This window comes from Fopius arisanus, unplaced genomic scaffold (assembly GCF_000806365.1).
Source record: "Fopius arisanus strain USDA-PBARC FA_bdor unplaced genomic scaffold, ASM80636v1 scaffold00017, whole genome shotgun sequence".
Lineage (NCBI taxonomy): Eukaryota > Metazoa > Arthropoda > Insecta > Hymenoptera > Braconidae > Fopius > Fopius arisanus.
In genome coordinates this window covers 588,222-614,967 of record NW_011887756.1, presented here as the reverse complement: position 1 = coordinate 614,967, position 26,746 = coordinate 588,222, and the positions used below count along the sequence as shown (strand labels likewise).

Below are 26,746 nucleotides of genomic sequence, written 5' to 3'. Positions count from 1 at the left end.
AGCTGTGAGTCACATGGAGAGATGAATACAATAAAAATTGTCAGAAAACAAACGTAAAAATTACGTTCTAAAATGCGATTGATTTTAATGCAATAAAACTGTCGGAAAGCATTGACATGGGGATATAAATTCAAGAACAATTACGGAACTACGGATTATTTCCGGAATTTATATAGAAATATAATAGAGAAATCTGAAAGGTTCAGTAAATGCTCGAGTGTGTCCCTGAAAAATTCAGCAAAATCTATCAATAATTTCACGAGTCATTATCTTCAAGAATTTTAATCTAACATTTCATAAATTTTCCGGGTTTTGCGGGTAATTTTTACACGAAGAAAAATATTCAATCAAATAACGTGTCTTTTCCGTAATTCCAGAGCGAAGGGCAGTTGTAGAAAATTTCGCGGAACTGTAACTTGTAATTTATATCTGAATCATCAGTAAAAAATGACGATACCGTCACCTGAATTTTTCGTGTCGATTCCGTAATCGGTACGCGAATTGAAAGCTCCGTAATATTTACTAAATATTTCTCTCCATCAACTGAATATTTATGCGTTCATCAGGGGGTTGGACGAAAATCCATCAATTCCCCGTGCCAATAATGACATTCAGCCAGATAATTGGCACAGGAATTGCCCGGAGGAATTAGCATTTTCACCACCAAAAATTCTTAGAACCCATTGAGCAATGTGCATTGTCTTCAAATGGATACTCCAGTGATACAGCACAACCACCATTTCCCTTTCGTCCGTATCTGCGGCCTCTATTCCACTAGAATCCATTCCCATTAGCATGTTATTGGTGCGTTGTTTACTCTGGGTTAATCACGACCAGCGTTTCGAATACCCATGAGTAACTTGCCCCTGGTTTATATACAAAGTCAAAGATCCAATGTTATTATCGTTATCCGTGTTATCACGGTGAAAATACGCATGTAAGACGACCAGACCGGTAACTGGATTTCTAGAGCTCTCGTTCACTCGTTATTTAGTTTTAATCAATTTTTTTTTCCAGCGAATGACATCCGTTTCTTTTTTTTTTTTTTCGAAAAAAGTACTCCCGTCACCTGAATATTAAAAAGTTCTCGCTCGGACACTTCAATTTCCCGGCCGCGAAACATTTTCGTTCGACTGTCGCGGGAGCTAATCTGTCCACTCTTCTTTTTTTTTATTTTCATCCAGTTCTATGAAAAATCCATAGCTTTTCTCGGGTGACAATGGATCCTGGGTAAATCATTGATTTCGAGGTATTTGAATGGATGAATGCTCACTGAATCTACTATTCGCTGGTAAAAAGCCCCTTTTTTCTGTCGGGCGTTCGAGTTTTCGAAAACGATTTTTAACTCCGGTTTTTATTCACTTTCCATGAATCCAAATAATGTCTAAGTGATTTATTTATTCAGCGATGGTATTGACCAAAAATTTGATAAATGAAAAATCGAGATGAGAAAATAGCGAAGATGAGAAATACCGGTATTGTATTCCAATTCTCCGATAAAACCAAAAATTCAAAATTAAATTCCAAAAAATTCAATAGAAATCACTAGAGGTATCCCCTAAAATCGAAAAGCTCTCTGAAAAATCTCGACTAGAATAAAAAAAAAGAAGAAAAATTTGGGAAAACTCATCAGCGAGCTGGGCAACCGAATTACCGGAGTAACAATTGAATTACCTAAAAATTTTTCCACCCCCACTCGGTAAATAAAAGGGTAAAATAGCCAGTGTGCAGACACGTACCAATAAGCCCTCTTTTCCCTCTGTCGACGCGTATTTGTCCTCTCCTCTTCGTTTTCACGTGGGATTCAGCATCACACACGATTGCAATTCCACCATCTACCCAACCCCTTCTTTCCTCCATTCGATCTCTAACCCAACCACCCAACCACCCCATCCCCATCCCCTATCACCCATCCACCCACCTAGTCAAGCGCATGTGCCCTATACTCTTCGTAAATCATTAGTTTTATCAGGCTCATCCAGTTCGGATTTCCGCTTTATCTATTGAGCTAACTGACCGGGCGGATTTCCCTTGGTGCAAGCCGGGGCTAGTGCATACAGTGTTACAAAACGAAAAGCCCCACTCCATTTTTCGGTGCCTAGAACACTGATGAGGGAGAGAAACAGAACAGAGGGGAATTTCGAGCGAGAAATAAGCCGGAACGGTCAACAAAACAAAAAAGATTGAAAAAAAAGAGTGAAATAAAAAAATACAAAATGGGAGGAATACAATGGTTCTTTGACGAATAGTAGAGGAAATAAAAGGGGATGAGAAAAAAAAGCATGAATGCCCAGTTTTTGGGGTGGGATGGGTTCGATGGAGAGTCGGTAAAACAATACCTGGATATTTACAAAATTGAGGTGTAATTTTTGGTCATTGTAGTTTACCGTTTGAATTTAAAATAACCACCCGGCCAATCAAGGCTATTCGTCGATCTGTATCGACGTGACTCATGCTGGCAAAGTTTAAAGGGAGGAAAAATTGGGATCAACGGTTTTTCGTTTCATGTGGAATTATTATTATAGGGTGTTTTCGGGGGGGTTCGGTTTAATTTGGAAGGGGTTTCATAGGAGAGTTGATTGGATTTTTTTTTCGTTTATTCTGGACCGCTAGAGGATGTAAAAATGAATGAAGTTCTTTTTTTTTTGGTCTCCGAAAAAACGGGAGTCACGAAACCTATCGAAAATATTTCCAATGTGTCTAATGGAGAAAATATAAAACCGAAAAATTAATTTATTCCAACAAAGCGGATGTTTATCTGAAAAATAATCACAGCGACAAACACCCAAAAAAATTATACTTGAATAAAGTAAATCTGTGATTAAACAATCCGAGATAATAACTGGACCCTAAATAATCCACCCGAAATTAATAAATTATTCATTGAATAGACTAAAATCCTCTTTCTACAAACGCTTAAAACACTTCAAAAAAACAAATTAAAATTTTATAAATAGTTTAAAGCGATCAATCTTCCTGTTACCCCCAAAAAATTCCTGAACAGCTTCCTCCTAAATCACATCCTCCCCCAAACCAAACCGAAAAAAAAAAAAAAAAACCACCACCACACCAATATTTCCAACCCGTCAGGTTTAATCATCCCGCGCTTAAAATCCACTGGCAAAATTAAACACATGTATCAAAACTAACAATCCGAATGAACGGTGCAAAATACACCGGTCAACGTTGTGATCATTTGTACGAATTCTCCTCTCAATTAAGAATTGATTGGAACATACCGTGCGATTAAAAATAGCACCCCCCTCCCCCTCTCCCCCGCGCTGGAGTTATAAACTGCTCACACATCAATGAGATATTTTCCGATCTGGCATTTGTTGAACCGTTTAAACAACCCATTGTATAAATCAATAATCCGTCAGTAATGTTTATCACCTTTGGAGTTGTTTAAAAATAAATTACGCGATTTACACCGTTGGAATAGAATAGTTAGGGATAATTGTATGAGGAGAATAGTGAGCATTAAATGAGAAAAGCTATTTGCTTTCATCTGAGGCGTAATCGATGAGCTATAAGCGTAATCGTTTGTGTTGGCCTATACATTCACTCTAGTCTGTAGATAGGAGGGGGTTGAAAGGGGTGGGTATACATATACTCGAGAGTCCTATGGTAATTCCGTGGCGTGACGCCCGGTAGTTATGCACGGATGAGGAGTCTTGTGGGCACTACCGTGGGTGCAATTTCGCTTCCAAAATTAGGGGGCAATTCTGCTTTCGAGCCGCTCGTGGTTTTCAGTACTTGTTCGATTTATATTTTCGGTACCAACCAATAAGCTTTACGAGGATCCGCGCAATGTATTTATTTTTATTGTTTTTATTAACGGGTTTAATGGCTTCATTCAATTCTGTTGGGCTGAAAATTATTCATCGTGACAGTTCAAGTTTGCAATCCCCGTCTATGTGACAATGAAAATTCTTGAATTGTTATCGAATTAATTTGATTAGATTTAATTATAAACGCCAAGGAGCGAGTGAAGAGTCGATTTAGCAAATGGAGGAGTTGCTGCTGAATATCTTTTTATTTAAGAGAGATAGCGAAATTTTTGTGAGCAACTTTTTTGCAGCTCTCGTTTTTCTCTCGAAATGACGTCTTATCGAAAAAATCGATATCTCTGTCAGATTGCGAGATATTCAGGCTGAGTCATTGGGTTTTATTATGATATTTCTATCGGTGTGCGCGACCCTTTTTTACTGCCCGAAATTTTATTAAATTGTCGAGGGCCGGGGAAATGATGGCGTGATGCAGTCGTCTGCGTGTGCAACGCCAACCCGACTGCACCAGGAGTCATGTAAACCTCCATTTTCTGGCTTTTTTTTTTCTGTGAATATTACGGCGCGATAGGGGGTGGGTAAAAACAACAGTATTTTAATGACGCGGTTTTAACAGGAAATCGTTATATTTTTGTGGTAGTCTGATTGGTGGAAATGGTAGAGTGAATTTTTTTTTTCGAAAATTACGTGTCTTCTTATCAAATTTAAAAAAGACAATGGGATTTATTTCAATCGCAAGACTTGATCGGCGGATACGATTTAATCGGTTCTATTCCACCTCTCGGGGTGAATTCTCTAACATGTAAATATGCAGAATAATTATGGCATGAATTGCGTATAGGGGGAGGTAAAGGGGTGACATTCGAGACACGTGGATGATGCGTACCGATCGTTACGAAATTGTGTGACACAGTCATGAGCATCACGACTCCATGGTATTTGCCAGTGCAATAGCCCTGTTTGACCGCGTTCCATTCTGTCTCTCGTGGGCCCATCGATTATGCCTACTACCTACAATAACACGTTTGGCATCCTCATGCTTTGCGTTCCTCCGTCACCCAGCATAACGATAATCCACATTGTCAATGGATAAATGCGCCCTTAGAAAATTACTGTTTACATTTACAATTGAAGCGAAATAACAGAAAACGTCAAATTCCCCGTCCAAAATTAAATTCAACGTCATGAATAGCAATTGATATCGCAATTGTCGATCATCATTACCCAGACGACATTAATAATAGATAATTTTGATAATTTAATTGAATTCACGATAATTGACGGGGAGATAAAGAGTAACGAGATGATTTAGCTAGTTGAGGAGTTGTCGATGAATATCTCGGAATTTAATAAAGATAGCGAAATTTTAATATGAACCTTTTTTTTAGCTGCCATTGCGCTCAACAAATTTCATTTTATGACAAAATTCGATATCTGTGGTAGATCTCGGGATATTCCTCGATAACTCAAGTGGAGAACGAGTGAACGTTAAGTTAAACTTTCATGATTGATTCGCGATTTCGACACAAATTGGATTAGACCCCTGGAAGTAATTACTGGAAATTCGAGGAATTTCTCCGAGCCTGGAGTTTAGTAATTTATGCGAAACATGCGATTACAGTCCCGTTAAAAAGTGTCGCGTTCCCATTAAGTATTTTCTTGCTGTAATGGCAGTGATACGAGATCTTGATTTATGGCAGTTTAACTATTAAATTTGTTTTTATCGCAATAATCGATCGTCTAATTGTTGGAATTATTTAAATTGTGATGTGATAGTTTGAACAAAATAATTTGATCATGAGAAGTACTTTTGCATGACTTGACGATTGATGATTTGCTCACGATAAATTCCGTGTCCCGGGACACCTCGTGTTAATCACATATGCCAAAACTCCGCCCCCTCCACCAACCCCACACACCATTTCACCGGTTTCGATTAGATATCGTTGCCCGCCCTCATCACATCACCCTTGTTTATTTGCAAATGTATGCATGAGATGCACTAATCATTTATTTTGGCTCGCCCTATTGTGGGATTCAATTTGGCGGTGTAAAAATATGGGAGGGGTGAGAGGGGGTGATTAATTGACTCTGTTGATTATATCATTGAAAGGCTAATGTGGCACTCACCAGATTTGACGGTGATAATGACGAACAGATCCTCTTATCATTTGCTCTGGAACATCACCCTTCACTCTGAAAAAAAAAATAAGATGGTTGAAGATTTTTTTATCAGTTCTCTTTGTCTTATCTCGGTCTGTTTAAACTATCTTTTGGGGAAGTACGGCATGGAATTTTACCGAGACAGTACTATCAAACGGATCAAACACACAACAGATAGCGATAATACACGAGGCGACACAATCCTGAGGTTGTTTGCGACGTGATAACAGGGAGTTATTAGTCTGGTGTTGTACTTGAAATTTTGAGCCGCCGGGTTAGAGTATTTTTTGGCCCGCATTTGGTGTAGATTTGAGGCATCTTATAAAAGGACAAACCGCAAGTTTTCATTCGCGTGTTTTTATTTTGCTTCATATTATGAAAAATAAATAAAATCCCCGTCATTAGGTCATATTCTGTAATATATCTTTAATCTCAGAGTCTTTACTCAGATATTAAAGATCCATCCGTCCCAATAATGAGAGAACCCATCAATTCGGCCCACATTAATATATTTTTCTGAAACTGAACATCCAAATAGACCCCTTACCCTTCATTAGCAGTTGCCGAGTCCCCAAATTTAACGATCCCTAAATACGTTATCCCTAATAAACCGAGTTGTTCCATGAAAAAGGCATGCCATAAAAATTTTATTAACATGTAAAACAGGAAATATTCATTGGAATGTCGTCCATGATAAACACGTTAAACCGTGCGTTAAAGTGAGCTGTATTTTCGGAAGTATAGGCGGGGGGATACAGAATGGAGTGGAATATAGAGTATAATGCGTCACTGTCATGAGACCGCGACCATCCCCTGGATCTCCTCCACCCACTGTGGGTATTTGACCGTGTGTAAGAGGGGGGTGTGAAGAGGAAGATAGAGTGGTGAAGGGGGGTGGATTGCAAAAGGGGATGAAGGTAACACTGGCTCTACTATGACCAGGGAGTACAGTTAATAACAGGCCGAAATGTCGCCAGCAACTCGATGCTTTATACCGCAATGCTGCATTCGCATTTTCTGACCGCTATACCATCCCCCCATCACCCCATCATTCCACCCCCCAACTACCACCACCACCCACTGCGTCGTTTTTACGGTGTGAACAATTTTATGCATAAAATTAAGTGGAGACAATTGAAAATTTTTTACTCCTATTTCAGGATAAAATTTTTCAGGGGGTAGTTTGAGACCACTCAACTTTTTTCGAGAGACTTCGAGGGGCGGTGGGGGGGATTTAATATACAGAATTCTGGCGCTCTTGAGACCAGGGGTGAATTAAAATATTCATCGGAATGAATTACCACCAGAAGGACCCCTTTGATCCGTCAATATCTCGAGATTGGCAGAGTGAAATTTCACGAGTCACATCTCACATTGAAGATCTGTTTTCTTCCTTCATGATGAAATCACCCCCTTCCAATCATTCCCTCGCGAGATATCGAAGTTACAACAATAAAAATCCAATTTTTTATAAAAAAAAAAAAACACTGCTGATCGTTAAATTCCACAAAATCCATGGGGAAACGCAATAAACAAACTCGTAACCACGACAAAAAAATGATCATTAAAATGCGTTTGAGCTCCATAAATTTTTCGCAATCTCCCCTGGAAATATCGTTGGAAGTACTGTACAAGTTAAACCCAACGAAATCCACCAAAAATATTGAAAATCACATGTGCATATTTCCAATTAAATCTGGATGTTCCAAAAGCTATCGATCGTTAATTACTGAGTTCGACGATGGAAGGTCAATGTTCAGCCGAGCGTACAGTTTTCGCGGCCGTTAACGAGCCTCTGCTATCCCTCCCCGCCATTATATATATACATATATACATATATACATATAAATGTAGGGGTCGGGGGGAGGGGGCCAGGTGATGAGAGGACTAAAGGCGTTTTAACACATATAGAGTGAAACAACGTCGACAACTTGGGGACGACAATGCCACTTTGCATCGCAGGACTAGGACGGTTATATCCACTGGGGGGACCGGCTCCTCTCCGAAGAGTCCACGGGGTGGAAAAGGGGGTGGGCGGTTGGTGGGGGGCAATGGTGATGAGGGGAGGGCAAAGAGGAAGGCACCGAGCAACTACCGACTAACTAAATTACCGATGCAAATAACAGTGCTCGCTTCTTGCCAAGATTTAGTAGATCGGATTTAGTTGCAACTTTGAGCCACTTATTAAGCCATTAATTTAGTGGGGGGGCCAGGGGCAAACAAACAGTGACCAACCACTAAAGTGTTGTCATACTGCGCACTTGACTGGGGTGTAATTATGAAATTGTTAGATCATTGGAATTTGTGATGGAATTGTCACAACTTCATTTGTGGATGAATAATGTAACATCGTTGAGATTATGTATCAAATCAGTTTTCATCGGATATATCTCAGGTGATTGCAGACAGCGAAATTTTCATCTAGGCTTTTTTGTAAGTCTCCTTTTGCTCTACAAAAAAGGTTCTCATAAAAACTCTCCGATGTCTCCTAGATTCGGAGATATCCGCGAAAACCCTCTGAATTTTCATGATATCCATTTCGGGGTTGAACATTCCAAAAAAATGTTCAACCCCCGATTCAAATGCCGTAAATTACCCAAATTCCTCTCACAACTACTGTCTCCCCTCCCCCTAAAAATCAACCCTCAAAATGTCATTTCCCGCCACAAAACCCCAAAAATACCAAAATAATCTAGCCCCCGAAGTGCACAACAACTCTCCCATTCCATATCACCCGCACTGAAAAATAGCCCGAAAAAAAAAAGAAGTGTGAAAACCTATTACCCGAGCGATCGTCACGAAATGTTATAAAATGTACTGCTATGTGCATTGCACCGTCTACTACGTCAACCGAAACGTATAATATGCCATGGCACGACGACACCGATTCCCATGAGGGTTGTGCTGAAAGTGGATAAGAGAAGGGTAAAACCCCAGCTCGCGGGGTGGAATTGGGTGGTTAGAGGGGGTGAGTGGAGAGGGGTGAGGGTAGAAGTGGTGAAGAGGTAGAGGTTATGTACACAAGGATGATCTTGTGTTGGTACTAAGGTTAGAAGTGAGGAGGTGGGGTGATACTCAACGAGATTTCAACCCGGTTGAATTAAGTATTTACGAGACGAAAAGTCATGGGGTGAAGTGAATTGTCGTTTATATGTATGAGAGAAAATCTGAGATGAACGCGGAGACATTGATGAATAAGTGATGCATCCGCGAGTGAAGTTATCATTAATGTAAAACGAGCAAATAAATACCAGATAACCCAGGTGTTCGTGCAAAATGGGGTAAAAATTCATTTTTCCAACAGTCAAAACGAGCTAAAAACCCTCGATATATCGCAACTCAACGGGCCGAATGAGATTATTTTTTTTTTTCATCTTTAAGAGTGCAGAGTTATCTCGAAAATGGCGGAGCATCCGAGATATTCACTCTGTCGATCCCGAGTTATCGCCGTTTGAGCACCGCGACATTTCAAACTTTTTGCGAGTAATGGCTCTTTTGCGGTTACTGTTCTTTAAATCGGTTAGAAAAAAATTACTCAAAGTATCGGTGGATTTAAATATATGGTTTTCCCATCAATTTAGGCGGCAGAAGTGGAAGAAGTAGGAGGCGGGCATACGCCGGATATACGGATTGAATTTTCAATGGGATGCAGACTCGAAGAAAAGAGCTCTGGCAGAGTCTCGTTTTCTCGAGTTGAAGGAAAAAAAAGGGAGAGCTGGGTGAAAAAAAAAAAATAGAGAACCAAACTCCTTATTTATCGTCTCTCGCTCGCCGCACACGACTCGTTTCAGTATATCTGTGCGCAGCGGCTCGATAAGAATAAAGAGGTCACGTGGGCTGAGGTTATCTCCGTAACTGATACGATGGTTGTACCTAGTAACTCTCAGAGCTACATCAGTGATTCTTCATCGCGAAAGACGGATGTGCGTTAAATACATGATTTTACACGGAGAGAAATATTCGGCTGAAATTGCACCGCTATTTTTCACTCGAGATATTTTTTATCATGTTTCCAATTTTTTGTCGAAATTCTCTCTCCCTGTAATTTGTTTGAAATAGTATGCAATTCACCAGGAAGTATGTCAGCCATTTGTAGGGGAGTGACATTGACTCGAATTCTGAAAGACCGACTAAACGAAATTAAATATTAGAAATTAATTGTTTAATCCCCACAGAGTAGTTCAATTGAAAAATTCTGAATTTTATCAAAAAATGAATAGATATCATTAAAATTTCCCTGATTTTCCGCCAAAAAAATCGATATCAATTTGAATTTCGAATATCTAAAAATCGGGTGAATGAATTTCGAAGGAATTCCTGCCATTTTAAAGATATCCGTGGAAGCTGCATCAGGCAGAAAAATCGTGACAATTGGACCGTTTGCTCGCCAGATATTTGGCAATGAAGACGCCAAATTTTGGGGTGAAATGCATGCACAGGCAAAACCCAAATTCGAATGCCTCAACTTATCTCCTTATTCCACTTCATTAGAGCAATCCTCACCGGAACTCATGTACTTGAAACGAACAGGTACACTCAATGGAAACGACTCAATCATGATTCACTGTCACTAACTGGAATTCGATTCGTATCGAGTAATCCGTAATTCTACCGCGACTCTGGTTATATTCCGTACGTGCCTCTCTACTCGAGTCCCTCCAGTAGTGGCAAATCGTCACCTTTGGAACTCGTGAAATTCTGGCAATGCTGTTGATCTTTCCACCTGCCTAACCCCCCAACATATGCATTCAATTCCACACATTCGTGATTATAATTCTCTGAATGCCGAATAACTCGCGGTTCGTGTTGGTAAAGTCGTAAAAATCAATGCGGCAACTCCCGAGAGGAATTTACCTAGCAATATGGACATGTCTTTATTCAAATTGACGTATAGTTGCAATTAAGACTTGAATTTCGTTGTTAGATCATAAAATTATTATCTAAAATGATAAGCGTCTTGTTGGCAATTATTTCATTATTATCAGATTCAATAGTGAATCGGTGCGCTCGAGAAATAAATTATTTTTTCATTGGTTAATAAATTATTAACCATTTTGTTGCATTTTTTAGATTATCTACTTTTTTTATTTTTGGAGAATCCGGAAATAACGGAAAATTACGGAATTTTTACGGTTTTTTTTGGTGAGATTGTGAGAATGTGTCAATTCGGTGAAATTTTCAACGAAGTTGATGAAAAATAAATGAAAAATTTGAAATTGGATGATAACTTTTTACGTAAATTTAGCGTTGTCAAAAATTTAATGTTTTTTTTTATTGAACTCTCTCCAACGTAACGAAAACAGAGGCCAGGATTATTCCTGTCACGACCAACGAATACATCCGTCGAATGGATATTTTCTTCACCCTATTTCTCTCATTCTCCGGTGAAAATTTTTTTTTTTTATCGCCTCTCACCCGAACTCCAATGGCAATCCAGCCGATGAGTTCGTGTTTTAATCTACGGGCTCTCTGGTCTGAAATATACTACCCTATATATATGTACCGATAGTTTGGATAGAGAATGAGGTGTAGGGGGAGGGTAGGGTGATGCCCAGAATGGGACACGTTTTAATCCAAGGGGTCGATGTATTCAGAGTTCTGGTTTTATCAGTATAGAACAAAATGGTATATTCAAACCCCCATTCTATCTGACTCGTTACTTTCAATGGGAATTCGATTGAAAAAAAATTGTCACGGTGAATTAAAAGTTTCAGATGAGAAAAAAAATGTCATTACCATTAACTCCCATTTTTTCCCGCAAGGATTGATAAGGCGAAGCGAAAAATCCATTAAGAATTACCAGAAAAAAAAAAGCACAAACTTCCGTTTCGAAGGTGCAATCAGACGAGAATAAATTGAACCTCCGCGATTTTTTATGCGCTAAGAGAAGCTCAAAAAAAGATATTGAATAAATATGAAAAAATAGCTGAAAGAATAATTTTTCAACTTTTTGATGAACCTCCATTCCGAAAATAATTAATGATTGTTCATAAATGTTGAGAACATCGCCGTCAAATTGGAATAAAGAGGACAATCGATTTATAACAACGAGAATGCAAAAATGATGGGAATTTTGAATAGAGTGGAGCCAAGGGGACGTAAAATAAAATTTTATCCGAGCTCTCAAACGCCAGCGTAATGAAATCAAATATTTAACAGGATTAAACCTGAACCGAGAGAAATGCACTTTTTCCCTATATTTTAGAATAGAATCAAATAACACGTGTCATTCAAACTGTTTTTATCCTCTTCAATTATATAATCCCCAACGTGAAATCGTAAAACACCAGAACATTCACTTGCAATCTATTTTTATATCTGCATTACCGTTGCCATAACGTATTGATTTCAAACACGAGAATGAAATAAAATGCACTACCCCGTCACCAAATAAGTCGACAACAAACGCGTTCGAGTTCATCCATTTTTTTTGCTCCCCCCAAAGAATATCAAATGACCTTGAAAATTGCCAATTGCCTCGATGAATTTTGCCCGGCCAATTCCCGTCACATTCGATGAAAAAAAAAAAGAAAAAAAAAACCCACGCAAAAAATCAGAGAAAACCTATCAACCCCCTCGATCTGCAATTACACGCGTGAATTACAATTTCCCCCCATAAATAACTCCACCGCCGGCAACATTGCAGCTGAAACTTTACAATTCCCTCAAGTCCCCGGAAAATCTTAATTAATTAACTAATTAATTCTGCACGCATTTATCTGATAAATTCTGTCTCCTCCAGCGTAAGCCATCTCAGTGTGCATATAATACCTCTTTGTCTTCAAACTGAGGTCCTATATTTCTCCTTTCATTTTACCCCATTCCCTTCTTTCCTACTGTATATATTACCACCCCCCCCAACCCCCTTTCAACCCATCCCTTCCCACCCACCGTGCACATGTGTACGAATATGTACATTGTATAATGGTATATATATCCGTTTAGTTGGTGATACCAAACTCGAAGGCCCCTTACCACCATTACCCGTCGGTGGTACACCGGCTAACGAGCATCCTCGTATTATTGTTGTTGCGGGATTAGTCAAGTAAACTTGCTTGCACAGTGTATACAACATATCATGCGTCACGTGCCATTCCGCGTGTGTAACATTATTTCCAGTGGTTGGCGGGGATTTAAGTTGTATCGATTACTTAATGCGTCTTACTTTGGTAAATTACTTTGACGGTTGTTTGCTCCGGCGAAATGTTTACGCGGATAATGATAAATCTACCGACGATCATCTATCGTTAGTCGGTGGAAATTTACTGGATGCACTAGTTTGGATTTAAATCTACCGAATCTATCTGTATCGCAATGACCTCTAGTGATCTCTAGCTAGTGAGCAGTAATTGGGATTTTTTGCGGGGGGTTGGGGGTGGGTAATGATAAAGCTACCGACTATTATTCATTTTTAGGCAGTGGGAATTAAGTAATAGTATAGTATAGTAATTAAGTATAGTAATTATTATTTTAAATGAAACTAGAGTATCGAAATCGTCAATAGGGCATCCGATATTATTCAAGGAATCATAAAAATCCGTCCTGAATAAGGAGAATAAGGAATAAATCCATTTCTCAAATTTATATTTCGAATGGGAGAATGCAATGAGTATTAAAACGTCAAGACCTATCGAAATATGATCCGCAGATGTGGAAGGAGTAGAATCGAGCATCGAAACCCTCTCGAAATTTCGGACATCTGACTCTTCCGGTTGGCTCGCAGATTCGCATGGAATCTGATATAGAAACCCCAGTGCTTGGTGGGTTTGGACAATGGGCCCAGGGGTTTGTTGAAGAGGGGGTTGGAAAAGCCTCGTCGGCGTGTTGGCCTGGCAAAGTGCCATGTACATTGTTTCTAAACCTCTCCTCTTGTATCGCGTATAGTACATAAGGGTATTTATATATATGTGGCTGTTTTTTTTTTCTTCTTTTTTTCCCTCCCCTCTACTTTCTTGTTAGTCCGGGAGTTTCCGCGCAGGATCGCTCTGGGTTCTTATGATGTACCCAGGATCTCTCTCTTGGCAAACGTGCACTGTGACATAAACTTTTGGGATGCCATGAAAGACGAGATTCCAATGAAGTTTACTCGGATAAACTAATGTTACTGGAGGGAATATGAGTAAATCTCCTTCTCTTTGTTACTCAAATTTGATATAAAAGTTGGTCGAGAGGAATAGAGTGGAGTTTTCGCTTTACGCATTGCGATTACTGGGTTTTAATGTTTTCTCATTTCCTGGAGATTACGGAACAACAATTCAGGTTGTAGGTTGGAAAATTGAGGAAACAATGCGAGAGGTTTTGAGGAGTTTTCATTTTTAGATAAGGCATCATTTTCTAATGATCCTTATGAGTTTTCAGACATTTCTGATTTTTTCGAAAAATTTCTGACAACTCAAGACAAAAAATAGAATAAATCATAATAATGAACTAATTGACTTTGAAATTCTATTTAATAAATCAAATCCTTGATTCTTCAATTAACAATTTATATATTGACTGAGTTGTCTCGAATATTTTTCTGTAGAAAAAAAAATAAGAAATAAATTACAACTCATTAAAAAAATGAAAAATTCCAGCTTAAACCATCGAGTCAATAAAAATGTCATTTTTTATCTCCAAGAACTCCACAAAAAGCTCTTCAAAAAAAACTTGAAAAAAAAAGTAGATAATGTGGATTTGAAGGAGGAAGTGAAAATTTCAATGCCAGGGTAAATAAAGCAATGAAATTTTCTCAATGCGCTGTAAAATTGCGAGTTGTAAGTGATGGTGGCGTGAAAAATTTGATAGTATACGCCCGGAAATATAAAATAGCGGCAAATAAAAAGTACAATAATGTAGATACCCCATGGAGCACACATACGTGACTCGGTTAAGCGTCGTTGGAGATGTTTAATGGGCCTCGATGTTGTATGATTTACTGTTGGGGGGTGTAGCTGAGCTGAGCTGAACTGTCCAAGCGCATGATCGAGCCACCGTGTCCAGCTGTATTCGTGTTATTCGGCTCATGTGAGATGGCGTGAAAGACGAAACAGCCTAGACACATCAAACTGACAATACCCTATTTCATAACCACTCCATGGAGTCATTAAACTATCGATAAATAACCCAATAGTAAATTAACGTCGTTACAGCGATATTAGAGGTCTGTCGTGAGCGGTGCAAATTTATGAGATGAATTCCCATAAATTCGGAACTATTAACTTGTTAATATTCGTCTGATGAAGAATTTTAGGGATAAATTTCACCACTCGATATTTTATCATTCAGTCTAATTCACTCAATGGAATTTACCAGTTTCTCACTGCTTTACTCATTTCGTTCGGATTGGGCAATTTAAAAAGGAATTTATTATACTTTTAGAGTTGATAATACCGGGATGTGTGCGTTCAGAATATTTCTTTCTGCCCCGCAATTTGAAAAACCATAATCTCCACTCTTTGAAATTAAAATGGAAATACCCGTTTTAATGCCTCGGAGGATGACGTATAATCGCAAATGCAACTGTGAAATTTCATGGTAATGGTCTCATTTTCACGATTTTTTCATTATCTTCAGAGTAATAAAGAAAATGTTTAATTTAGTGGATTGGTTCAGGAGATGTTGAAATGTCAAAATATCATTTCCTGGGAGAGAGTGCGATTAAATTGAACTGAGTCTCACATCATTGGAAATTCAGATGACTTTGACAATCATATTAAATCTTAATTGAATTATGAATATCCACCTTTCGATTTATTGGACTTGAAAATATAAAATTATTAAAATTATATAAAAAAATCAAATGAATCGTCAATAAAAATTCTACAGAAGTTTCGCGTCATCTTGTCGTTATGAAAAATCTCAAGTGCAATATTAATTCTCTCGGAGTAGAATAATTCGCGACCCTCAAAATTATTCCGTTCTGTCCCGCAATTGAAAATCTCATAATCTGCTGTCTTTGAGGCAGCCTGAAATCGCAGTCCGTCACAGGGACGAACTAAAATCCCAAAAATCCAAATTCGCCCAATTAATTTCCCCCCTCACATTTCCGAGGGATTATTCAAACATTCCATTTACGGAATTACGTAATCGTCGAAAATAAAGGGTCTTTTATTATTGCAAGACTCGAGTGGGTGCAAAAAAAAATCATAATACCAGTGTTATTCGAGACCCCAGGGGAATCACCAAATAATAATTCCCCATTGGGAGCATCAAGTGTTTGGCTTTCTGACTTTTTCAGTCTCTCTCGTCGCTGTGTGGGTTAATCCCTGTATGTGATACCTGGCGTCAACAAATTTAAGAGAGAGGGGACAATATAATACCCGAGGACGAATATCTCTCGATTTGTATTGCCTTTTATTCGAAATTTTTGTTTCATTTCAACGACTATCCGCCAATTTTTCGCCAGTTTCCGCTCAACCGTCGCGCGACTCTCATCGCCTGTTTCATTCCAAAAATTCGACAGTTTTTCTTTTTTTAAGCACTTGATTCAATCGCCCCGCGATTTTATACCGCAATTGTTATAGCGAGATTTTTGTACAGCTGTGGGTGGAGTTTTATCGAGTGTAGGGATTTTATTTTCTGGAAAGATGAGGCTCCAGAGTCTTCTTATGAATTGCTCGCCGTACGAGTCCGGAATGCATCTCTTCGATGATCAGACCTTCGGGGGATTCGATAGAAATAATAATTTTGGTGATTTTAAAGAGTGAGTAGTCGTTTTTTCATTTTTTTCTTGGATAATGATTTGAGTCATTGAATGGAGCCAATTGGAAATTCTAGAAATTACACGAGACATTGGAAAATTCGCGCTGATCGATCGATTGCTTCGCGGAAAAAGCGGTACACAAGATAATTTCAATGTTTTCCTTCATTAACTAGGAAATTCTACTGCGTCATTGAATTTATTCTCAAAACTGAGGAAATCCAAGAAGGAATTGTCCTCATTGACTCGCAAAATGGTTTAAGTTTGTACGAGAATTACTCAACACTTCATATTTCCTGAACGGATTGAGTAATTTGAAATTATATTTTTTCATTTTAAAGCATAAATAAATATCTTCAAAACGCAATTTTGAGAATAGAATTCCACTCTACCGATCTCGAGATATCGACGACTGAACACGCGTTTCTCCCCGACGCTCTGATAATTCATTAGAGAGCCGATAAAATCAGTTTTCGCGAAATATCTCCAAATCTATGGGTGTTACAAAAATTTTCATTAATATCCTTTTCCTAGAACTAATCGAGATATAGAAAAAATATCATTACAAATATTTTCCTATCTGCAACAGATTACGAGATATTGCCCGAAAACGAATCGAAGAACACTGTCCGCTTTACTGTTTCGCTCGTGAGTTGTTCCCAAAGAATAATAATAGATTTTCCCCTCAATACGTTTTCTTATTTCCACAAAGATAAACATTCCCTTCCAATAAATTCACGACATGTCCTTGAAGGTAAGTTTCCGGTATTTTGCCACGGGTTTTCCCTCACCTGCGAAAATTTATGCCCTGGGATTAGGTCTCCACGTTATCTGTGAGCGATAGTAGTTTAGGGGTTGAACCAAGGGGTTTTCCGAGGGGAAAATTCACCACATATATACAGGTTTAACCCCTTGGACCCGTGAATGTCTCCTGATGCATCCAAACACGTTCGTATCTGCATTCCAGTCGACGAGCATCGGTTCACCCTGGATTTTCCCTCGAAATTTATCGAGAATGTTTTAATCTTTTTTCCATCACTTTCACTCGGTTTGGGGTGCGACCAAACGAAAAAGAGAGTTGATAATACATCGGTTATAGTTTCCCCCTTCCTCGATGAATGTCCGGATAATATATATCAGGAGGGGACACTGGGCATGGGTTTAGAGACAATGGTACTTCTGTATAGATAACGCTTTCAAGATCCGGTAATTGAATTATCCGATAAGTGCCTTATCGCACTGGTCTACTCATCCCCCCACCAATTTCCCATTAATATCCCATTATTATTTAGTGAGCACCTTGGAATTCATTGAAACTTAAATTGCCCGGGAAAAAATTGAGGATTAATGCCGCGTAATGGGTTTATATTGGATAATTACCGTTTTTATTATTCTCATTTTATCGACTATTTTTCATTTCCCATTTTTCTTCGTTATTTAGTGTTTAATATGGCCTTCAGGGCCCTGAGAATTTTTCTGAGTGAAATTTTTGAAATTATTCTTCCCTTAACGAATTTTTATAGCTCCTTTTTGTATAATTTAATTTGTTATTGTTTTTTGTGTTCTTATTTAAATTGTCGCTGGGTGAATTGATGAGTGTTTGTTGAAAATTATTTAATTATTATGAGATTTAATGGCAAATTCGTGGTTTTGAAAAAATTAATTTATTTCTGATTAGCATTTTTTAATTTTAGAAGAATGCACTTTGACAGTCTGCCAATCGACTAATTGCTGAATACTTGATTTATCAATTATGTTTTTCGAAATATCGGAATATATAAAAAATTACGAATGTAACAATTTTTTATGACAATAGTTCAGTAAAAATTCAAAAACCCTCAATTTTCACTTGACGTTACAAAAAAAATATACGATAGTAACATAAAAATTTCGAAAAATGAAATATTTACGTAAGTCTCCCACAATTTTCCGTGAATTTTCTTCTCCACGTGAGCCGTCGAAATCGCGTAAAATATTTCCACCGGGTATAAAAATAAAAATGGCGAAATATCCAAAACTCCGAAGATTATCAGTAAGAGAATCGACGATAAAAAATGAAGAAGAAAAAGTCAGTCATGAGTTTTCGTTTCTCCCCCCTTTTTATTCCGCTCTCAGCACGCAATTAGTGAAATCTTTAAGACAGATCATTTGCAAGCTCCAATTTGCCGGGTTGATTTGGCGGAAGACTCGAGCTTACTTCTACACCCCCTCAACCCCCAATTTCCCTCACCATTCACCCCTTCAAAAGGTCGTGAAAACGTGCCGAGTATATAGATATGTACATTGAAGTTGAAGGATGGAAGTTGGAGGGATAGGGCTGAAGTACATAAGGACAAAGGAAAACGGATGAGAGAGTCCGTGATGTAGATGAAGTGAGGGGGTAAAATAGAAGGTAGAGGGGATGAAATAGGAGGGGTGGGCTAGCGAACCACGAGTGGGTCGGATAGGGGGTAAATAGGGGGTGAATAGGGGGGTTGCAAAAAGGGGGAAGAGAAGACAGGCGGGGTTTTCTACAGAAGACTGGTTTACGGTGTCGGCACAAAAGTAATTTGACGTAGGATTCAAGATTTTCGAGGGTCTCCCTCTCCCCCCAGTTTTCCCTCTTTTCCGCACTTATGCACTATTTCTTCTGCTGAATTCGCGGAATTTATAAAATCGTGGAAATCGTTTTTGCTTACGTCTTTTTCGCGACTCGGGGCTCACGTCAGGGGTTGAAAATCCTCGAATGTCTGTGTTAATGTTTTGGGGGAGATTGAGATGATGAAACTATCTCAGGTGAATAATTAGATGATTTCGGGGGATTTGCGGGATTTGTCGATGGGTGGTGAATTGAGATAGTGGACCCGTGATTTAGAGCTGTTGAGGAGTCATTTGTTGGGGTCACTGAGGGATAACGTGGAGATTAATAATTATTGTATGGAAAATATTGTGGGGGGATTTTGGGACTTTTTTAAGCAGCTTTAAATTTTGTTTGAGGGATCAGTTACCGGCAGTATCGATTGGATTATCTATTTGGAGGGAAATATTGGGAATTATTGCTACCGTGAATTTTTTGGGGAAAAAAATGAGAGAGATAAGTTTTTTTGGGTCAACGAGCTGCAATGAGTTATGAAATTATTTGGTAAATGGGGATTAAATCGTGAATCGTAGGTGGATTATCACGAGCTCTTCTAACTCCATAAATTCGTTAATGCCTCTCATAACGTGGCTAACTCCTCCGGATAATTAAAAAAATAAGTTTCCACGAGTAGATAAAATTTTTTTTTTCTCATATCTCGGGGAACAATTGAGGGAGGATTGTCTCTGCCACTCTAGATTCGACATTTCAAAGTTTTTAACGAACCACTCAAAGTTCTTTGTCATCGCAAGACTCTGATTTAAAATAATGGAAACATTGAAAATAAAAAAAATTGTTAATTTCATGGATGAAATGAAAAATCCATTTCCAAAATCGTCCAGTGGAAATATCTTAATCATTAAAAACCCGTAATTGATTCAAATTTCTATTAATTATCAATTTATTCGGCACTTTAATTCCCAAAAATTTAATGAACCTTTAAAAAATCCTCTCCTTTTTCCCTGACTGATTAAATTACATTAATAATAAATCACCGAATATCAATTAATCTAAAAAATTATCGCCCTCAAGAACCCCCCTCTCCCAAACATTTAACAAAACAAAAAAAAATCCCTCCAAGTCGTCCACCGTATCCAATAATTTTCCAGCTAAATCAATAATTAAAATCAGAATAAATCCACTTAAGTGTCCTGGCTGACTTAAAAAAATTAATTACCCTCAATAAAAAAAGGATTGAAGCGGTGCGGGCCCTAAGACGATTAGATGTTAACACGATAAAATTGCGAGACGCATAAATACAAAGCTCGGTGCATTAACTCTGGGCCACAGTTATAAACTTAACTTTCCACCTCTGTGGAAGTGTGGAAAATCGCCCTGGTATTTACCAACTGTGCACTATCGCCAGGAGCTTTTGCCGAACGTTATAACCTCGGGTTTTGGGATGGAGTGAGAGAGAAATAAAATATATACATATACAACGCCGTTGGATGTATTTTTCTTCATTAGCGAGAGGCGGGCAGGTAAACTGAAAACAATTATGCAAATTCAAGCTCCTTCTGCTTCCAGCTCTCCTCCCCACCGATTTTCTCTCTCTTTATTCTCCCCCTCTATCTTTCTCTCTCTCTCTCGTTTATTCTTCCAACGTATTCTGTTCTGTATAATAAATGCAACCTCGCCTTCAGGAGCTCCTCACCCGGTTTTTTTTTTCTCATCTCATCATTTTTTCCCCTCCATATTTTTTCTAAATGTGAAGACCGCCGAGGGGTTGTACATATTTACTCTTATCAGTGATATATATGTCGCGATCGAGATGAGAGAGTAATTGCTATTGTATTCTGATCGATTACTGCACCGAGAATTTCATGAAACATTTATATTCAATGAGGCAAAGTGTTGCTCCTGGTATCGCGATATCGGAGTGTGAAATATTTCGTCGATATTTCGTGATCAGTGGATGGGTTTTTGATGGGTCAGGTCTGAATTTGAAGCTTGAAGTATTCATTATGGCTGAGAAAAAAATCGACGAGATCGACTCGCCTTTTCTTGAGATATTGGTTTATTGAATCATTAATTTGTGAGACAATTGCAGTATGAATGTGCAAGATGAAAATATGTGATAAAGATAGGTAATTCTAGGATTGAAATCATGGACTCGATTAACCCGTCTGTCTCTGGGGCTGAAATATCCAGGATTTCAGTGGTGATTGTTTCAAATGGAGCCACAATTACAGCGGTACATTAAATAATCAACTTCCAGAGCCGACATGAAGTCCCTAAATTCGTGATGATGCTTCCGAGAAGAATTTTTATTCCCTTTCGATATTCCCGGAATGATAGTGAACGCTCGTTGAAATCATTAAGATTTTAGTGGAAATGTCTGACTCCTGGGGAAGCAGCAGATTTCCTCAAAGTTATTTATTGCAAATGCGATTTGCGAACAGCATCGGTAATTACAACTGACGTCATGTTCGAGCCATCTTAAGATGACGTTGACTTTTATCTCATTGAACTGACGAGTCAATTCCACACGAGTCTATCTGCTATAAATTCCCTTCTTCAATGATGCATCAATGTAAATTTATCCATAAGGAGAATAGTACCCAGTGGAAAATCATTCTGAGTACTGAAATCTCGCGAAATATATCTCATGAGTTCAATATTCCAAGAGTCGAGAAAGGTTCGGTGCAATTAATGATACCGCGAAAATATTCATAACTCCCATTCTGGGATTTAGTACTCAATCTTTTCAATGTTTTTTTTTCATTTATTGATTGATTTTTTGCGGGGATCGATTCTTATCACTTGGACATCCCATGTAAGCCCTTCACCGAAATAAAAAAAATCTTCAAACCGTAAATCCCCATCAGCTCCACGAATTTCCGCCCTCTAGCATCGCTGAATTGAAATCTCAAAAAGCAATGGAATAAAAAAAAGGGGATGAAAAACTCCGGCGATCCTTTATGCTTTTTCCCATCATCTACCTTTCATACTTCAATACAAATATTGATAATTATTTGAATTATCTCGTGAAAGGAACCTCTACCCGAAGAATTCTCTCTAAATTTCCAGAAATGACAACCGGTAGATTTTGATAGATATCCACTTAAAAAAATCCTCAATCCAAAGAAATGATTAACCCAAAACCCAAAAAGAGCTCTCAACACTTGAAAATATCTCCCATCACCCAAACGAATCTACCACCGAATGACCATAAAAACCAAAGATACCGAAGGGATAGCGTTATACCGAACAAAATTTCTCTCCTCTTTACAATATTAAGGCATTTTATTAATGGTCTTGAAGCCGGTGTGTGTGCCACCGCGTAATGGTGCTCTGGCTCGCGAATCGATTAATCGAAATTCGATACTGGGCATTAGTAGAGAAAAGGGTATAGTGGCCCATGGTGTTCTCACAACTCTACTGGATCTCGTGCAGTAGTAAAGGTGCGCGTATGGCAGGGCAAAATCCATTGTGTATATATCGATGAATGTGGGTGAACGAGGGGGAGAAGGGGGTGAAGTGGATGGGGTGGGTGTCATGGGTGGAATGGCTGAGGGGGGAAAAAGGGGGATGAGGGAGGATGAGGGAGGATGAGGGAGGACAAGGGAGGACGAGGGAGGACGAGGGAGGAAGAGGGAGGAAGGGGGAGGAAGAGGGAGGAAGAGGGAGGAAGGGGGGGAGGGAGAGGAGGGCATCTCGTGCATTCGGCCGATTTTCAGGGTATGGAAGCCGTTGGGGTGCGCTCCTGCGGTTGTAATAAACTTAATAGTGTCGTAAATGTCGACGGTTATACGTGCCTCTGCAGAGTGTCGTCCATACCTAGTGTGTATATGTTGTCCATGGGCTTTTCCAACTGGCCCTTTACCTCTCCCTCTAGTCTTTTTGGTTCTCCCTGTTGTGGACGTGCTGTTAGTGACTAGCCAGGTGCAATGCGCGTATGCTTTCCAATGTCCAACCACTTACCACCAATGAGAGAAAGCTCAGCAAAACTTTTATGGCTCATGCGTGACCGCAATAACACTCTTAATGTTATCATTTCTTCCGTTTGGATTTTTTCTAATGGGTTTTCTGGAAAATTGGAGTGGCAGCCACTACATCTCGGCTTGAGCGCCATTTTTTTTTTTTCGATGCTTTTTGCGTATTCACTTGTTGAGTGGTTGTTCCTTAACGTCTTCGTCGGGGTTTTTAGGGATTTCCTTTTTTTTTTTGTTTATATCCCGGGGATTCACGGGATTTTAGGGGGATAATTTGGTCTCGATAAAAAACATCTAGTATTTGGAATGGTGGAGAGGTCAGAATGTCGGTAATTGGGTGTTTAGTGTGTGTTGTGTTCCTGGGATTGATCATTTAGGCAATTGATCGCGTGTCGGGGCTTGAGGAAATTAATTGCGGAATTCAGTCGAGTAGATTTTTGGTGGAATTTTTAGGAGCGGATGAATTTTTTATTCATTAAAATATTTCTCGGAGACTTTATGTAAAAACCAAACGGATAGATTTTTTTTTCTCCTTCAATTAGTCGTTGTAATACAGTTGAAATTGAAAGCCAAGCCGAGGGGGAGAGGGAAATATTCAATTTGAAGAAGTTTCGAGCCAATTCAAACTTATGATTCATTCCTTCTGGCTTTGGTTTTGTCTCAGTTCGTTGAAATGCTTTTGCAACACTCAAAAGACTGCGTAAATCCGTTAATCAAATTTACCCCATCCCTCGGTTGAAACAATTGGCAATATTCCACCTAATCTCGTAAAATAGTAACCGTATTCCTCTGTTAATGAATTTAGTGGAGTAATGAGAGAGTATGGCGGGGCAGCATGTGGCGACAAATTACTCTTTTTACGATTTCCAGATTTCCATAAATATGGAATTATCTCGGGATGATAAAAAAACAGAACGCGGACAGATATGAAATACACCGACGGATCATGCACGTTAATTAAAACTCGTAAAATGTTTTATGTTTCAAAATATTTGCTCTCCCATAACAATACCGGGAAAATTGTTTATCTAAAAATAATAAACACGCCCAGTATTTTTTTTTTCTTTTTCAATGTTTTCATTATCAACGGTTTTTTTTTTATTCATTTCATTTATTTTGCTTTTTGGAGGGGTAAAAAAGCGCGGAATGTAAAATTTTTTAGATCGCGTTTATTATGATACGTTTTTGTCTGGTGGATAATGTGTGTGTGATGGTGTACCACAGGGTATAGCGGCAATCCTCCCGATCTACCGATCCACCGCAACCCACTCTACCCTTTTCACGAATAAGCGGATTAAACAACGCTCTAGTCGGCAACACACACACAAATATATAGATTCATCTACATAGAGACTCGAGTTTTCAGTTCGATTTCTTTTATTTTTTTTTTCCTCCCCCTCTCTCCTGTAATATAATTTTTTTATCCTCAATTTTACTCAACATTTTTACCATTTATTTTTTGTTTGCGAGGGAAGGAGAAAAAAAATATGGGATAGAAAAATGTCAATCAACCGTGAAACTGAATTTCTCTGGGATAAAAAAAAGAGCAGATGAAACATTTTTGGTGAGTTAAAAATAGACAATGGAAAAATATTGTTGGAATTTTTCAAATAAATCCGATTTATCGTACGAACGAGCGGCCAAAAGTTAGGAAAAATGGATTTTTGGAGGAGAAAACTTCAGCAATAAATGATTGAAGTTGAGGATAATTAATGCAAACAGCATTTAAGAAAAGGGGGGGAATCAATTCTCTCAATTCGGGAAAGTTTTGTTGAATGAAATTGGGCATTATCGAATATCGGAAATCCTCGGTGCCCCTTACTAACCAACTTTATCCTGCCAACAATAATTCCCCGATTCGCAGATGACCCCGAATTACCAGCCCCAACTTAAATGCCTTGGAAAACAATTTTATCTTCATTGATCCGCAGGAAACTATTCCTCCAGTCCCTCCAGTGTCTGGATAATTTTCAGATTAGTTCATTCGAAATAGGATAACTCTACCTGAAATTCATTGCTACCAGAAAATGTAACAACTCCAATAATTTCTCAATGATAAAACTAGGGGAGTACTATAGGGAAATAATACTTCCATCTAATGTCATTTCTTTTCCCGAATGAAGAAAAATTCAACCGAAACTCTGTTGACACAAACGTTTGACACATCGTCACGCGTACTCTCAAAGGAGTAAGTAACATGTTGAAGGTGCCTCGCGTTAAGAAACTTGAAGAGGGTTGTTGGTTGAAGGCATATGCTTCCCCAGCGACTCGTTGACGTGGTATCCTATATACATACTAAACCCACACACTCCACATATATAAAATATCTTGACGTATAACCATCATGAAATTTCTGTATATCCCCGGTGGAAAAATCGAGAGCCCAAAGAGCGTTACGCGAGAAAGAGATAAAAGTTTTTTCTTCGTTTTTTTTTTTCGGGAAATGTTGGACGATACATCTTCAGCAATTACCGTCACAGCGACTAAAATGGTGTGCGGGTGAAGGGACGCGAATCAGACGACCGGAAGAAGCCAGTGGTGGGGGGTAACCATGTGCACTGTATATAGAATGTATAGGTATGAGTGAAGGCACAAGTTTTCCCATAAATTCCACGAATATTTTCTTGTAAAAAGTTTTGCTCACGTTATAACCCCAGAAGGGACTTGAAAATATTTTCCGAAGTGGAGTGGGACGGAGATAAGTGAGATGATGGAGCTGAATTATACGTTCTTACTAAGTGCATTCATCAATAAATTAATTGCCGTCAATAACATGTTTTTTTTTTTAATGCGGAGTTTACTTGAATCGAATTGACAATGTGTGCAAGCTGAGAAATACTGAGGGCCCCTGAAGGCCCTGAAGGCCCCTGATTTAACCACTAGGCTACCATCACTTTTGATATTAATCAATCAAATTTCAATCCTAATCAAGTCAAAAACCCCGAGATCCGTTTCACCTGATTTCGATCACTTGTTGTAAAGTCAAAATTCCATCCACAATTACAATCGCGATCCAGTTTGCAATGACTCTCCTCCTCTATTTCAACTCGAAACATCTCATTTCAATTGATTATTGGAAACTACTCCCACCATTACAAACTATGACAGCAACAAATTGAATTTATACCCCTCCCTTCCCATTTCAATATTCAATCCTCACTCAATCCCACCATTAAATGAAATATTTGCAAGGCAGTGAACACTAATACGAAACATATTAAAGAATGAATTTATCCAGATACATTCAATTGTGTTATGAATGCAGTTGAAGGGTAGGGCAATACAGATTAACGAGCCGCGAATTTCTCAAAGACCCCCGAAGGCTCGTCCCAATCGATTTCCCATAACTCAATTCCTCGTTACTCCGCTACACCGATAAATCATATCACGAGTGAAAGTCGTCGATCCCTCTCTCAACCCCCCCTGTGCCCCCTTCAACCCCCCTTATGCAAACCACCGGAATATCGGATTTCCCCACGGGTACTGGCAGCGATTCGGTGCCAGATATAGGTAATATTAAATCTCTCCCGGGCGAATTTCTACCCCCTATTCCTCTCTCCCC

General features: G+C 38.8%; 1 protein-coding gene across 3 annotated transcripts in view; it reads left to right on the top strand.

The window, feature by feature from the left end:
• The window catches only part of LOC105263895 (CUGBP Elav-like family member 1), a 101,361-nt gene that overhangs the window by 16,428 nt on the left and 58,187 nt on the right, over window positions 1–26,746 (top strand). The window contains exon 1 of one of the 3 annotated variants that reach the window (XM_011300389.1): window positions 16,336–16,635. The exons of the other annotated variants lie outside the window; for them this stretch is intronic. Coding sequence (XP_011298691.1) covers window positions 16,520–16,635 — 116 coding nt within the window. The 5' untranslated portion in view covers window positions 16,336–16,519. Of the gene's footprint in view, window positions 1–16,335; window positions 16,636–26,746 lie in introns of those variants that run through there. 3 annotated transcript variants of the gene reach the window in all.